This window comes from Clinocottus analis, unplaced genomic scaffold (assembly GCF_023055335.1).
Source record: "Clinocottus analis isolate CAN_PGR_092001 unplaced genomic scaffold, fCliAna1.0.p SCAF_11, whole genome shotgun sequence".
Taxonomy (NCBI): Eukaryota; Metazoa; Chordata; class Actinopteri; order Perciformes; family Cottidae; genus Clinocottus; species Clinocottus analis.
Window position 1 is genome coordinate 3,433,577 of NW_027175832.1, and position 15,848 is coordinate 3,449,424.

The window sequence follows — 15,848 nt, forward strand, 5'->3', positions numbered from 1 at the left end:
GTTGGACCTAGTACTTTTCGTAATATTGGAAAATTGCTCCCCCCATGTACAATTTAAATCCCAAGTGCATAAACATAGAAAAACATCTGGGTATACTGTAAACCAAAAGGCCAAATTTAAACTCCATCCGGAGACACACGAGACAGCAGAGCAGCCCTCTGATTGGCTGAGCGTGTCCCATGCGTGTTGTGGTAAACAAAATCCGAGATGCGTGTACATGCGTAGACGTGGTAATGGAGGATAGTGATCTATTCACTGGGGGGTTAGTTAGCAAGCTGTCTTGTCTCTCTTATGCCACTAACGGATCTTTCTATTGATTACGAGATCTTTGCAACGCAAAGGATTAAGGTCCTAATCAACTGAGAGGAGGCGGTAAGTTTGTGCATGTCGAGTTATGATACGGCTTCCTCAGAATGCTAGCTTCTTAACTCACGATGCTAATCTCATGGCTAAGCTAGTCGGAACTGCTCCACAGCTAATGTCGATGCTAGGGGTCGGGCCGAGGCTATTTCCTGGAATCTATATCACTGACTTGGAAACTGGTAGTTTCACTTGTTTGTAGTGTCTATAAACGTCAACTCAAATACGTGTTGGATTTATAGAAAATGAGATGACTCTGTTTTTCTATCCTACGTTAACGCGAGCTGTATTCACGTTTGCTAACGACCACAAGTATGAGTAAGGATGTAACGCAGCTGTGGTGTTTTCTGTAATACAGGAAGTAGTCCCATTCAATCATGGCGTTAACGTGAACCGGGGCTAACTACGCTACCCTATTTGTCTTGTGATTATCACTCTCTCCTTTTAGACGCACCACCACAGCGAGATGGCAAGTTTACGCCGACTACACTAGTATACGTTAATGTCGGCCCTCGTGTAATTTACGTTACGTGGCCAGAATTAACGTTAAATGGGAGTTTAATCCCAGTGAAATCACAATGCTATCGGATTAGCTCATGCTAAACTATATGAAGCGCGTATATTCGTTGTACGAAGTTAGCAAATGAGCTAATGTTGCTGGCTGGGGCCGAATTAAAGAGACGCGGTGTTAACCAATCAGGGACGGTGGTAGTTCACCAGCTCTGTCCGTCCAGGCTACGCGATGCTCTCTCTACTATTCACAACCGGAGATGGCATATAGTCTGGAGAAGGTGGTGGAGAGGTCACTACAGACATTATCCATATTGGATAACCCGAACCGTCCTCTCCACCACCTACTGCACTGTTTCAAAAGGACAGACACGTGACCTCATTACTGCGATAAGAAGATAAATCCCCTCTGATTAAATCAATCACTCAACTAGAACTCCGTTAAACTATTGTTTTGTTAGTTAATTTTTATTTTTGTATATATTGTGCAGTTTTCTTATTATTCCATTGTATTCTTGTTTTGTATATATTATGCATTCGTATTATTGTTTTGTATATTTTGTGCATTTTTAATATTGTATTGCTTACTTGTACGTAGTGATGATGCTTTTAGGAGAAAAAAAAATCCCCTTGCAGGATTAATAAAGTAACATCTATTTAACAATATAACGCAGTAGAAGTAATTTAAAATGTCAAGAACTAACAGCAACACATGCCCGCTTAATGATTTACCGTTTTTTAGGTGTTATCACTCAGGCTACGAAACAGTTAACATTGGGTAACTTTGGTATGTTGAAATGTAAATGAGTTTTGGAAATTCAGAAAAATAAATATTCCAAAATACACAATGCTATATTATTGTAGATACTTATTATTACTTTGTTTTAATCATTGAATTGTTCGTTTTTAGTTATTCAATTAAGATATAACATTAAGGGTGAAGTTAAAGATACCTGTCTCTGGTAGAGAATGAAATAACTGATTAAGGATATATTTATATATCGAGATATTTCAACATTCATTCACAATTTGCAGGAGCTGCCATTAAGTTTTGGGATGGCGTCCGCTGCGATTTCCCAAAACAACGGTTCCAAGGGGATCATGACATTTTACCCCACTCCTGAGGAATTCAAGAACTTCAGCCGCTACATTGCATATGTGGAGTCCCAAGGAGCACACAAGGCAGGCCTGGCTAAAGTAAGTACTGATACTGATGTGTCAAAGCCATTCTAGTGTTAATGGGTTCATATTTTCTGGCAGTAACTCACTGTCCATTTTCCTCCTCCAAGATTGTCCCCCCAAAGGAATGGAAGCCCAGAAACTCTTATGACGATATCGACAACTTGGTGATCCCTGCACCCATTCAGCAGGTGGTCACAGGCCAGTCGGGCCTTTTCACTCAATACAACATTCAGAAGAAGTCCATGACCGTGAGAGAGTTTCGCAAGATTGCCAACAGTGACAAGTGAGAATTTTAGACTTTTTTTTTTTCCATCGGTTATCACAACATCTGTTAAATCTGCAATTAAAAGCGAGAAACTGCATTTCTAACCTTTTTGAGGTTAATCATGGTACTGTAATTCACTATTTTCTTTTTATAGGTTCTGTAGTCCACATTATGATGACTTTGAGGAGCTGGAAAGGAAGTACTGGAAGAACGTGACATTTAACCCTCCCATATACGGGGCCGATGTCAATGGATCACTCTATGGCCCTGTGAGTTGACATTTCTTGGATGTTGTTCCTGGAATATTGCTGAATATTGATGGATTTTCCAATTGCTGTCTGTGTACCTGATACATTACTGAACATAGTGCTGTTTACCGCAGCTTCAAGTCTCATCTGTTGATTTTGTATCGTCTTCTCCACTTCTGCAGGACGTCAAAGAATGGAACATTTGCCATCTTGACACTATTTTGGATACAGTGGAATGTGAAAGCGGCATCACTATTGAGGGTGTCAATACACCCTACTTGTATTTCGGCATGTGGAAGACCACCTTTGCATGGCACACCGAAGACATGGACCTCTATAGTATCAACTACTTGCACTTTGGAGAGCCCAAATCATGGTATGGACACACACTTCTTTTCTTGATCAGATGCAGAACTATTGATTGTTACACATTCTTATACAATTGTTATAATCGTAACAAATGTAATATAGATTTTCCACTTCTGATATAAACGCAGAGGAATCACAGTTAGGGGATATGTGAGTTCAGAAGTGAATGTTGACACACACTCTTGTTTTTCACATAGTAATGGGTTCAATTTACATAAACACATAGACAAGACTTACTATTTCATACTGGTGACATTATAGCATCTATGCAGAAGGGTGTTTTATTCTTTATTCTTTTCTTTCACTTTACTAAGAAGACTAATTTGAATCTGTGCAGGTACTGTGTCCCTCCAGAGCATGGCAAACGTTTGGAGCGTTTGGCTAAAGGTGAGGTCAAACACAATATTATTTGCTGATATGATAAATCTGTCCACCATCATGGACGACAACCTGTCTGATCTCTCTCCTTCTAGGATTCTTTCCTGGTAGCTCTCAAAATTGTGAGGCTTTTTTAAGGCACAAGATGACTCTTATCTCTCCCTCTATACTAAAGAAGTACAGCATTCCATTTGAAAAGGTATGAGGTAGACTTATTTGTTTTTGTTCGGCCTTTTTCTTCATACCCGTTGAACAAGACCAACTGTACAAACTGCAGTGACTAAAATGTTTTTCTGCCTCTCCCGAAGATTACTCAGGAGGCTGGGGAGTTCATGGTAACTTTCCCTTATGCCTATCATGCTGGTTTCAACCACGGTTTCAACTGTGCAGAATCTACCAACTTCGCCACAGAGAGATGGATCGAGTACGGCAAGCAAGCGGTTTTGGTGAGGACTGCCAAATGACGGCATAGAAAACCTAATTTGAATGAGAAGTTATCTTGTTAGACTGTAAAGCTCTACAGTATTATCCGCTATATGTTTATAGATTGCATGCAACATTATCTCCATTTGAATCTGTCTTTTTGTTGTTGTTGCTCCTCTTCCTTTTTAGTGCTCATGCAGAAGAGACATGGTGAAGATTTCGATGGATGTATTTGTGAAGAAATTCCAGCCAGATCGCTATGAACAGTGGCTGGCAGGGCGAGATGTGTCGCCCATTGACCACACACGGCCAACGCCAGAGGCGAAGGAGTTCCTGGGGGAGTCCTTTAATGACATCAATAACTGTGGCGATGATGCAGAGCGAAAGAGGTGAGTAATTTACTCCAGAAATGAATGTTCTGGTCTATATGTATGTTTCAATCAAACTTTTATTACAGACTCAAGTTTTTATGAAATACTTGTTTGAGTAGTTTATACAGTTTAATGTTTAAGTTCATCTGTGATTTATTAGTTCTGGTTATTTTGTGCCCTCGGTTGGGAACGCGCACGTCTGCCATGTAAAGTGACTGGAGACAAATCATCCTATCTTATGATCTCGTCTGTCTGAGTTTGGTAAAATAATGGATAAGAAAGCTAGTTAATATATAAAGGAGCTGTTAACACTGTTGGACAGTACTTACTCTAGAATATACAATAAATCATTGTTTAATGCCAGTTAATATTAGCTTAAATATCCAGTTACAGCCAAGAAAATCAATACTCTTTACTCTTGACGAATCACAGCTTTAATTTATTAATAATCAGTTAGAATTACTGAGACATGCTAATGCCGCTGGAAAGCCCTGCGCCACACACGTATACAGCTTTAGCCTTTTCCTGCCAAAATTAGCTTGTGAAAGTTATTTTTTTCTTTCATCACAGAAGAAACCTTGTAAAAAATAACTCATAAACTCCATTCCCTTTTCAGTAGATGAGCTGATAAATTCCTGTGACTACTGCAGATGTTAATGACCCGGGAATCAATTCAGATTCTAACCTTTCCCACTTAAAACAAAAAACACATCTTCGTGGTAAGGGTTTCGTCCAGTGGGGAAGCGGCTTGAGACACCATTGCACCTGAAGAGCGCTCTGCAAGACCACAGTCTTTTGGCCACCGAACAGTTTAACTCAAGCAGTTGAAGTGCCTTTCCAAAAGGGCTCTCAAACCCTTCAGCACTAATGCTGTTTTTTTTTTTTAAACCTGTAGTTTTTGCGTTGTACTGATTTCCAGTCGTAACATTTCAGTTGTAAGAGGTATTTGACGAGCAAATGTTGTTTTGTCCCCTGCAGTTTATAGTCCCATGTTCCTCTGTTTGGTCCCCAGCACGACACAGAGGATAGAGACAAAGAGACACAGGGTCTGTCTGGAGGTGCCTGAGGAAGTTGTTCCTAAGGATGAAGATGAGGAAGATGTGGAGCAGTACGGGAAGCGTCCCAGGCTAAGCCTCATACCTCCACGCACCACGTCACAGGATGTCAAGAGAAATAAAGGTATCATCACTCGTGCACTACCCTTAAATTTCCTCTAGGGCAGCGACGTGTAATTAAAGTGCATTGTTCACCATCTCTTCCTAAACGGTTTTCTCCAATTCAATTTACAGGCCCACCAAAGTTGATTGTCACACCATCCAAGCTCACTTTATTGGATCCATTTCACAGGAACCTTACCCATAGTAACAGTGATGTAAGCCGCCCCCCACATTATACCAAGACCCGTGCACCTGCGATCTCATCTCAGTCCCAGCACAGAAACGGACATTTATCAGTTTCAGCAGCACCTTCGTGGACAGAAGCCACCGCTCAGCCTGCCCGCAAGATGGGGGTCGCCAGCCTGCTCTTCCACAAAACCCTGAGTTCAAAAGACACTCTTCAGGTGCAGAGCTACACCATAGAAAAGAAGCAGCAGCTGCAGCCGCACACACAGCTGCAGGTGCACAGCTACGCTAGAGAGCATCAGCCACGTCATCTCCAGAACAAAAGCTTTACATTATCACACACACAGGTTCAGTCCTCGCCACAGCCAGAGTCCAAAATGATTCTGACCAACGCATCACTGAATCAGACCGAAGTAGAGGTTCTTGTCGAGGGCCAAAAGGAGGACAAACCTGGAATGTCGATGCCTGCTGAGGTTCAAACTGAAGTGAAGGCGCCTGGGTTGAAGGCTCCTGAAGTGAAGGCGCCTGAAATGAAGGCGCCTGGGTTGAAGGTGCCAGTGGTGAAGGCGCCAATGGTGATGGCGCCTGAAGTGAACGCGCCAGCGGTGAAGGCGCCTGAAGTGAAGGCGCCAGCAGTGAAGCCGGTGAAAGCGCCAGAAGTTGAACTCACCTGCAATTCTACACAGAAAACAAATTCACAAATCCAGTTCACAGAGATGAGCAAAACGGTGATGCAGGCCTCCAAGAACAGCAAGAGAAAGGTCCTTTGGTGTTTTTACCTTTTACAAGTTTTATTTTATTTTTTTAAATAGTCACTGTTGCACATATAAGTTGCTGAGTTTGCTGCTATTGTGCATACGTACTAATGAAAGTTACTTTGGTGTTGTTTTTTTTAATGTTCAAACTACAGATAAACCAATCCCCCATTGTGGATAGTGGCATTACCGTCCTAAAGGACACCATTCCTGTCCAGAAACCAATCTGTGATGCGGTGAAGGTGATCACACAGCATCATCATGTAAGTAGTTTCTCGCTGTGACCAAATTCTCACAGACCCAACGTTTATCTGGAAATGGATGCAGACAAGCCCCCAATATGTCTTACAATTTATGTCAATCAAACTGATGTTGTGTTCATTGCTACCGGTACAGTATCACCCCTGTTTTTTTTAAAGTTTTGTCTTGCTATACACTTCTTGCTCCAGCAGATGTCAGAAGAGCAGTCGTACTGCAAGTCAGTTCTGAAGAAGCAACAGCTGCAGGCTCAGCTCTGCAAGCTGCCCCGTCATCACCCTCTCATCAGGGAGGTGCACAGTGACAATGGTACGTTCACCTGCATAGTGTAGTAGTATGTCGTGTGGAGCCTATTACTCTTATAGTATATGTTTAATTATTATGCTTAATCCTCTTTCTTCCACACTTGTGTGTCTGTTCCTCATCCCATCATCTGCAGAAGAGTACATAAACGATGAGTTTGAGCAAGAGGAGAAAGAGGAGTGGGCAAAGCCGTTAACTCAGTTGTGGCAGTGTCGCCCGTACAACCCTCAGGCAGAGAGAGAGTACAACAAGCGCATGGGCCAGCAGGCCCCCTACTGCTCCATCTGCCTGGTCTTCTACACCTACCATCAGGTGCAAGCATATTTTTATGAAGTTACTAATGTTCTTACTATCATTTTGCATTTATATTAGAGCTGGGCACGTTAACGCAGCAATTCAATAACGGTGACAATTCTTAGACCATGCGTTAACTGCATTTTTTTCTTTCTCCCCTCCAGTCTGACTCCAACAGCGGGAGTTCCAGCGTGACGATGGTCAACCGTCCAGGAGGCCGCCAGTGGTCCAAGCCGCTGATCCCTGAAATGTGTTTCAACACCCAATCTAGCAAGACGAATGACAACGGGGAGGGACAGCTGTCCAACCCTCACGTAGCAGAGGACGGGACCAGCCGGCTGGTCAGCTGTGCTCAGTGTTGCGTCCGCGTGCATACGAGTAAGCCCCCTTTTCTGCGATGAACAGGTCTTTATTAAAATGTGCTTTTGTAGGAACAAGTCAGGGATTGGTAAATACATTCAGATATTTTGTTGTTCTTCAGCTTAAAACTAGTGTTATACACAATTTAAGACAATTTTATGCCCACGAATTATCTTAAATAATAAGCCAAATATGGCTAATGACTATGCTGTGGGGTTAACCATGTGAATGACATCTTCTTTTCTTCTTCAGGCTGCTACGGTGTGTCTGGGGACAAAGCAGAACTAGACGACTGGCTGTGCGCCCGTTGTGAGGCGAATGCCACCACCGAGGTCAGTTCTATGGTTGTTTTTTTTGCAGAAAATCATCATTTTTATTTTAATTATATTAATTGTTCAAAAAATACAGCAAATAGTTGCTGTATCCCTGCATCAGGTCGCCTCGATTAGAGAACATTCGCCCCTGATCATGATCAACAGTATGCACAGTGGGGAAGATTAGTTGTAAAAGCTTAGAGATGTGACTTGTGCTCCAATGTTTTATTCATATGGTAAAAACAATTACATTTTTTGTTAAAGATTAAATTGAATGCCCTGGTTTTACATGTGTAATGTCTGCCGGTGTTTGTTTTGCTGATTTAAAGTTATAACTGTTTGGTCTTGGAACAGTTTAGAGGTAAAACCACATGGTGCAACATTTAGAGTATATTATTATTATTTTTGAATTGAAGTGAATTGCAGCTGAAATCACTGTGTGTATCATGAATGCATCTTTGTTTGACTGCAGTTCAAAGTTTCTTTCCATAAAAATGTACATACACAATATTGTGAGGCTTATCCAGTCTCTTAAATTGATCCATATTTGACCTAAAAGTACGACACACACCATTACGTATATCCTCTCTTAGTTCAACACAATTAACAACCACAGCAGCTTTTGTGACACTTATAAAAATGTCTCCCTGCTGCTGCTTCCTGTGTTCTGAAACAGGTTGTTTGGATTGAATTTCCGTTGCTTTCAGCATTCCTGCCGGCTCAGAACAATAGACCGTTAGAAACGTGAGGAATGTGTTCCCGGTTCGGCACAAACACCTTTGACCACTAGTGGGCAATGCTTCACTGTGCATTTGATCGTAACCCCTCAATGGACTTTTGGCTTCACACTGTTTCTGTTTTTAGCAGAATGTAAGACATTCCTTGTATAATGAGAATTCCAGTGATTTTGTTATTTGAGCTATTAACGTCATGGATTTAAAGCTGTTCCTTGCGTTGTTGACTTTGCTAAGAACTGCCGATTACCGTACTGAGACAATTGATTTTTTTAACAACCTATTTTTAGGTTCTTTCCTCGAAAATTGCATACCCACACTTTCATACACATTTGGGCTTTTTGAACGCTATTGCAATCTTCTCATGTACCAAACCATATATTCCACTTGTATATTACTTATGGTGTTTAATACATCCAGATACAGGGGGAACAGTTTTTTAAATGTATATTTTATAATCTTAGGTTTGTGTAATATCTGTGGGGAAAAAAAGAGTGTCAGACTAGAACATTTTAAAAAACATGTTTTTATAGAATTGATAGAAATAGATTGATCTCTGTATCGCTGATACCTGTCCATGTGATCCGGTAAAGCAAACTAGCTTCACTCCAGCTTTAAGAAATGCGAGGAGAACATCAAATATCCAGACATCAGGATTTAGGTGTGATGAAGATAAAGGAGTCAGCTGCCAGAGTGAGTAGTTTTAATAATACATTGTTTTGTGTTTGTCTTCCTCCAGGACTGCTGTCTGTGCTCCTTGAGAGGCGGCGCGCTGCAGAGGGCCAACGACGACAAGTAAGAAATACACTAAGAGCAGGAGTTTGTAAACCAGAAGCTGCTTTGACATGATGTCATACGTGTATAGTCGTCATGATAATCTGAGCTGGTTCTCTAATCTAGTACCATGGGATGGAAAGCAAGGGTGATTTAAATGTGCCAATGTTCCTGTTTGAAATAGGATTTACTGGACCGTGAGGCGTCGGTCTTATGTGGAAACCAAATAACTTTGAGTTATATGGAGAAACAGTTTGGTTTTATGGGGCAGGACGCAAGGTGGTTGTTGGTTGGATCTTTTTATTTCAAGCAGGAGGACGCCGCTGAAGAGGGTCCGTTTTCTAATTGTCTCGCTTTCTCTGAAAGAAGTAGACAAATATTCTTCTCTAAGGAGAGTTCCTGTTCTTTTATTTTAATTAGAACATCTTCATAGTCACAGTAATAAACACAGCAAATGGAAAAAAAGGAAAAGTAATCAGGATTTATGCTGTTTACAAAACCGGGCAGACAGTCCGGCTGGTTGGTGCTCAACAGCTCGCTGCTGATGCCGTCCATTAACTCTCCTTTTGACTGCATTGAGTCTGTTACTGCAGAGATCCATCTGGTGGATCAAGCCCCTCAAACTACTTAAAAGCAAACATGCACAGATTCATACATACACGGCAGATGTTTGTGTGTATGCTGTTGTAACACAACTCCAGCTGGAGGTTGCACAGTAAGGAAATGCTGTTTTCCTGTCAACCAACGGCTTACGACAGCATGGGACTTCCTGCCTTCCTGTATATGTGCAGACTAATCCACTATATAGCTCATTTATAAATAAGTATTCTCTTTTATGAATGTAGTTGGGACTACATGAAGTCTACACATCATGTTTTATCGTGTAACTACATTATTTAATTCCAGCTGTCACGTTTCTAGAAACATTGCCTCCTGGACATTGAATTGTTTGTCCTAAAGCTTCCCAATGTTTGCCTTTTCCCCTCAGGTGGGTTCATGTGCTGTGTGCCATCACGGTGCTGGAAGCTCGCTTTGTCAACATCACAGAGCGAGGCCCCGTTGACCTCTCCACCATCCCACTGCCTCGGTTCAAGCTGGTAAGACTCACCACAGTTAGCCGCCTGCTGTAGGTTTTAGTCTAACTTGCCGTGATTTCAAGAAGACCTACTTTGTTGTCATAAAGGTGATGCTCGTTGATGAGTAATTTAATAGGAATATTCATTGACGTACAATGAATGCAGTGAGTGTGGTTGTGGGAAATCTTTTCTCTCTCACAATGCCAATCCGGTTATTTACGGCACTATGAGTCGGGTCTATTTTTTTCCACTGTAGTTTTTGACCCACACACAGATTGGATTCTTGGTAAACAGAGTTGTACCCTGATGGCATCTGTGTGTGTGTGTGTGTGTGTGTCTCACTGAGAACACACATTTCCACATAGTGAAACTGCTGCGGCGCCTCTTGGCTGTTTTTCACCACTTTCACTTCTCAATCCGGCCACTGCATGTTTCCAAATAATGGATGCCGTTTCAAGTGCGTGATGTAGCCGACCACATCTTTTTTTAGTTTTTAATTATTTATTTTTTTAATACGCAGGTTTTTTTGATTTGAAAATAAAGTCGACGGTCTATTCTTGCGCATTAGTCACCGTCAGTCTGGAAATAAAGCAGGATTTTGTTCACAATGGTTGGCCTTGTCTCCATTGTTATAGGTCTTGATCTCCATGGATTGACTTCTAAATATGTACTTGATGATGTCAGAAGCCTTTTAATTTATCAAAGGGAAGTTGTATAATATCCTTCTGCATATCTCTGTGTTCCAGTTCGTGCCTGGGTCTCCCTTCCGTACTCGCTTTGATAACTTTAAAAAAAAAAAAAAAATCTTTCTTCCTCTCATCCTCCCCACTTGGCTCGTTTCCTTTTCTCCTCCTTTCCTTCCCCTGTGCTTCCTTTTTGCTTTAACCTGCCGCCTGTAACGTTTCCTCTTGACCGCTGTACGACATCCACGCTTGTCTTTTGTCCCCCTGGTAGAAGTGTGCGTACTGCAGGAAACGGATGAAGAGGGAGCTGAACGGCTGCTGTGTCCAGTGCTCCCACGGGCGCTGCTCAACGGCGTTTCACCCCACCTGCGCTCAGGCCGCCGGAATGATCATGCACCCGGACGACTGGCCGTTCATAGTCTTCATCACCTGCCACAGGCACAAAGCGCCGAGCATACCAGAGGTAGTAATAAATTAATCACGTGGGTTACATACGCTTATATTCTGGGGCCGTTTGAGGCAAAGCAAGTTAGATGGAGCATTTCTTACTAGTAGAAACAGAAAGCCAATCAACATGATACACACTAACTTGTTGCTCTGTCTCATCACACGACTTGTTTGGATTTTCTTTCTGTACTTTTTGAGATGCTTCTATCCCACATACGGTGATGATGTTGAAAAGACCTTTTTAAGTCAGTTATGTTTGTGTATCTTAAGTTTCCTTCCATGGACTCAGAGTTCAGTGTGTTGTGTCAGCAAACAAAGAGCTTCCTCTAGTTCTGCGGGGATGACGTGTTTTTGTAGGTCAACCCATGACGTTATGATGCTCATCCAATGTGGTTCAGCAATAACTTTAATATATCAACGGCTCCTCCCACTGCTCAATAAATGGACTTTTCTTAATGTTCGTGTTGAACGACAGTGGACTAATTGAAGTTCGTTTGCACTGCTGTTGTGAACATTGGTTGTTGTTGTGCTTTTAGAGTGTTAAATACACATTATTTGGCGCTAAGAGCTCTGTTATTGTAGTTATTTGACAAAGGATCTTTTCATGGTCTAATTAGCCTTAACTTCCAGCACTGATTTAGTTAGCCGTGCAGCCAAGTAATAATTGGACTTTTTAAACTCGTAAACTCTCAAAGCACTTCAGGGACTCTAACGATTGTACATGTTCGTGCTGCTCGGCTTTGATCACTACTTGGAGAGAGAGAGACGTTTCTTTTGTTCTGTTGAGAGATGAGCAGAAACACAACTGCGTCGCTGAATGCGAGTGAACTTGGTGCAACGGCATCTTCTTTGGTGTTGTGATATTGAGCCGTCTGACCACAATGTATATTGGTCCCATAAAGCCATTTATTTGTCACTTCCACTCGGCTAATCATCGCCGCGCTATCTTTATAGACCCGCGCTGTTTATTCAAGACTACCGCCACTTATCGCTCATGTGGCTGTTAGCGCAGCGGAGAGATAAGCGTTTAAAGATAAACGCTCCGTTTCTGTCCCCCAGCGGAACAAGGCGGCCATGCGCGAGCTGTCGGTCGGGCAGAGGGTGATCTGTAAATACAGAAACTGCCGCTACTACCACAGCGAGGTGAGGGAGCTGACCACCGCCACCTTCTACGAGGTCGTGTTCGACGACGGCTCCTTCAGCGACAACCTCTTCCCGGAGGACATCGAGGTGAGTGACCGCCGCGTCCCATCGCTCACTCTGTCGAGTGTAAAGATGTCAGCGGGACGGCGCTTATGAGCTGATACCATTGAAGTTCCCCTGTTTTTAAACCCAAGTTCACCTTTCGCTCTCTTCTTCAGAACCGTGACTGCGCCCGGCTCGGCCCGCCCGCCGAAGGTGATCCGGTTCAGGTGCGGTGGACGGACGGGTTGATCTACGGAGCCAAGTTCATGGCGTCGCACTCCATCCCCATGTACATGGTAAACTCGCCTTTTTTAAGTCCCTCTTTCAAGACACTTAACCCTAAAATGTCTCCCGTAGCTGCGCCTACGGTGTGTGAATGGTTGATAGTACTGATGTGGCGCCTTGCATGGTGGCTCCTCCCATCTGGTGTGAATGGGTGAATGATGTCATGTGGTGTTAAAGCGCTTTGAGCGGTCGGATGACTAGAAAAACGATATACAAGTACCGGTCCATTTACTGCTTACTCTGTGTATTCAGACGGGGAGTTGTGTTTCTCAACTGTAAAGTGTGCGTGGTAAAAAATAAATAGATGAGATAAAATAATCCTTTATTAGTCCCTCAGTGGGGAAATTACAGCAGGATTACAGCAGCCCTTGTTCACAGTAAGTAGAGATGAAGATCAAGTAATATAAATAAATAGTAATAAAAACGCAATTAAAAAATTAAGTATGAAAAAATATTGAATATACAGATGGAATAAAAATAAAATAGCAAAAATGTGTATAAAGTGAAAAAGTATTGGACTCATTATCAATGAGTAACTATGCTCATCAATATGTAATATGTGGAAAAAAGGGGCGTGCTTTTATTTTGTTTGCATATTTATGCAGTTCTACTTATGTCTGGTGGTCTATTAGAGAGAAATGATCATGTGAAACCACAGCCTGCATGTTATTGCCTTTTTTTTTACTTCTCAGTTAAACGGTTGTATCAAGTAAAGTGTAAAGTGCTTAAAATGTAATAAAGAAACTATTTAAAGCAGCATTCATTAAAAAAAAAAAAAAAATGCACCAGCGAAAAGGACTTTTCATGCACGTTCTATGTATTTTGTTGCTTTCACTGTGCGTTTGTGTGCATGCAGGTGGAGTTTGAGGATGGATCCCAAATCACTGTCAAGCGAGAAGAAATCTACACTCTGGATGAGAATCTTCCCAAGCGAGTCAAGTCACGATTGGTAAAGTTCAACCGCCTCCATTTTAATGTGAAACCAGCCATAAAGTCTTCACGTGTGGTTTATGATCGTGTCCTGTGTCTGAGCTCTACGAGCACTAACTCCCGTTTTCTTGCTGCTCCGTCCTCAGTCGGTGGCGTCGGACATGCGCTACGAGCTCTTCTCCCAGAGCGACGTCAAACAGAACTCCAAAAGGCAACGGGTCAGCAACTCTCGGTACAAAGAGGATTACGTGGAGCCCGTCATCTACCGAACCGTCATGGAGTGACGTCCGTTTTTAAGCTTTTCGCGCCTGCTTTCCACCTCTCCTCCTCGGCCTCAAATCACCGCAGAGAGAAGCAGCTCCAGATCTTTGTTTAATGGTCTGGCTCCTCTGTTTCTGGCTACTGCTGATAGGAATGTTCCTCTTCCTCTTGCTCCTCTTCCTCCCTCTCCTCTTCCCCCTCCTCTACCTGTCAGGCTACATATTTATAAACTACGGCTGGGACTTTCAATGACTTTAGTGTGCATTAAATCATATTTTTTGACTTGTTTCCCATCACACACTGTGGATTGTTTTCTTCCTCCCTTTCATTTTTAGTGTTTTTTAATTTTCTCAGGTAGAAGCCATCATGTAGTAATTACTACATATGGAAAAGGTTTGACTATCTAATTTGGGAAAGATATATTTTTGTTCTACAACCACGTTTACCAACTGTAAGGGAAACTTTCAACATTATACAACTGGCAGTTGATCAAATTTTGTGTCATTTCTTCTATAAATGACACTTTACTTACTGATTTATGTTATTTTTATAATGATTTATCATACGCTTGGGAATGAGGCTTTAAAGGAAGCATCTTTTAGGGTCAATCTTTTGAAATTTAACAAAGGCAGGACTGTAAACTATGAGCCAATCAGCTGTTAAACCACGAAAACAATTTGATTCATGTAGATCTGTGTTCACTTGATACCCCAAAGAAATTAAATAATATCTCAAGGTCACCGTTTGACGCATCTTTAGGTTGTACTCGCGGGTCATGTGATGCGACGCGTGACGTGGTCGGTGTTGCTTCTCATCGGTGTGTCGACGTGCATCTTACTGTGAAGACAGACGTCTGGACATGTTTCAAAGGCCCACGCCTTACATTTCAAAGGGCCGGACATACTTTGATTTTTGTAGAGCTTACGGTTTATTATAACTATTGTAATTAAGCATTGTCACACTTTATTTATTTTGGAGTGAATTGAGTTTAAGAACAAAGCTATTTTTGTCATGTCCTTTTCACAATCTGTAGAAAACCTAAGATGTATTTATATTTATTATATTGATAGGTTTTCAGACGTCCAGTTTAAATTCTCAGATTTGCGTTTCCTGTATTGGGATTGAAGAGTGTGAATGTTAATCTGTCTTAAGTCCCTTTCGAAAAAAACAAACAAAAAGCACTTATTTTTACCTCCTTCCTCGGGAGATTTACCATTTTGTCAACACATGGCCTCCACTATGTTTTTGATAAACGCTGGCTCTAGAGGTGAACATTGTAACCAGGTTCTAGTTTGATCACAAATAAATAAAAAGGCGTTAAATGAACAAGAAACATGTTAAGAAGTTTTCTTTTGTATCTGCCATTAAAGTAGAGAAAAGCTGGAAGTCACTTCAAACTGTCTGATCAGGTTTTATTTGGGTTCGTGTCCAATGCAGCATCAAATGTGTACTCTCATCATCAACGGTTAAGAAATATAACCTCCACTTTACTTTCTACACGTAGCGCACGGACGTGAGCTGAGGTTCAGGCCGCGTTTCACCAACTCGGTCCAGAGACAGAACGGATAGCCGGCTCCATTTTAAAGGACGGACACGGAGAGTTTCATCTGCTCCCCTCTAGACGGAGGTGTTTAGCACCACGGTGCAGAACAAAGCGCAACAAAAGCAGCTTTGTTCCATCTCGCAGGTGAACATATTATAATCACAACAGCACTGATCTGTAGCTTTAAGTACTTTCAT

At 41.9% G+C, this 15,848-nt stretch overlaps 1 protein-coding gene across 1 annotated transcript; it reads left to right on the plus strand.

The window, feature by feature from the left end:
• Nucleotides 1-216: 216 nt before the first annotated feature.
• Nucleotides 217-15,419, plus strand: kdm4ab (lysine (K)-specific demethylase 4A, genome duplicate b). The gene is made up of 23 exons (XM_068569397.1): nucleotides 217-372; nucleotides 1,906-2,067; nucleotides 2,160-2,335; nucleotides 2,472-2,586; nucleotides 2,748-2,941; nucleotides 3,272-3,321; nucleotides 3,408-3,511; nucleotides 3,621-3,758; nucleotides 3,925-4,124; nucleotides 5,119-5,285; nucleotides 5,396-6,210; nucleotides 6,360-6,467; nucleotides 6,654-6,771; nucleotides 6,902-7,077; nucleotides 7,224-7,437; nucleotides 7,672-7,751; nucleotides 9,207-9,262; nucleotides 10,230-10,338; nucleotides 11,272-11,463; nucleotides 12,507-12,677; nucleotides 12,809-12,928; nucleotides 13,774-13,866; nucleotides 13,994-15,419. Exons 2-23 carry the CDS (start codon nucleotides 1,927-1,929, stop codon nucleotides 14,129-14,131), a joined length of 3,675 nt encoding a protein of 1,224 aa, XP_068425498.1. The 5' UTR covers nucleotides 217-372; nucleotides 1,906-1,926; the 3' UTR covers nucleotides 14,132-15,419.
• The last annotated feature ends 429 nt before the right edge of the window (nucleotides 15,420-15,848 follow it).

Coding starts and splice junctions, on each gene's coding strand:
- kdm4ab (XM_068569397.1), top strand. CDS start 1,927: ATGGCGTCCGCTGCGATTTCCCAAAACAACGGTTCCAAGGGGATCATG. Junction 6,211..6,359: donor CCAAGAACAGCAAGAGAAAG/GTCCTTTGGTGT, acceptor TTCAAACTACAG/ATAAACCAATCCCCCATTGT. Junction 13,867..13,993: donor AGCGAGTCAAGTCACGATTG/GTAAAGTTCAAC, acceptor CTCCGTCCTCAG/TCGGTGGCGTCGGACATGCG.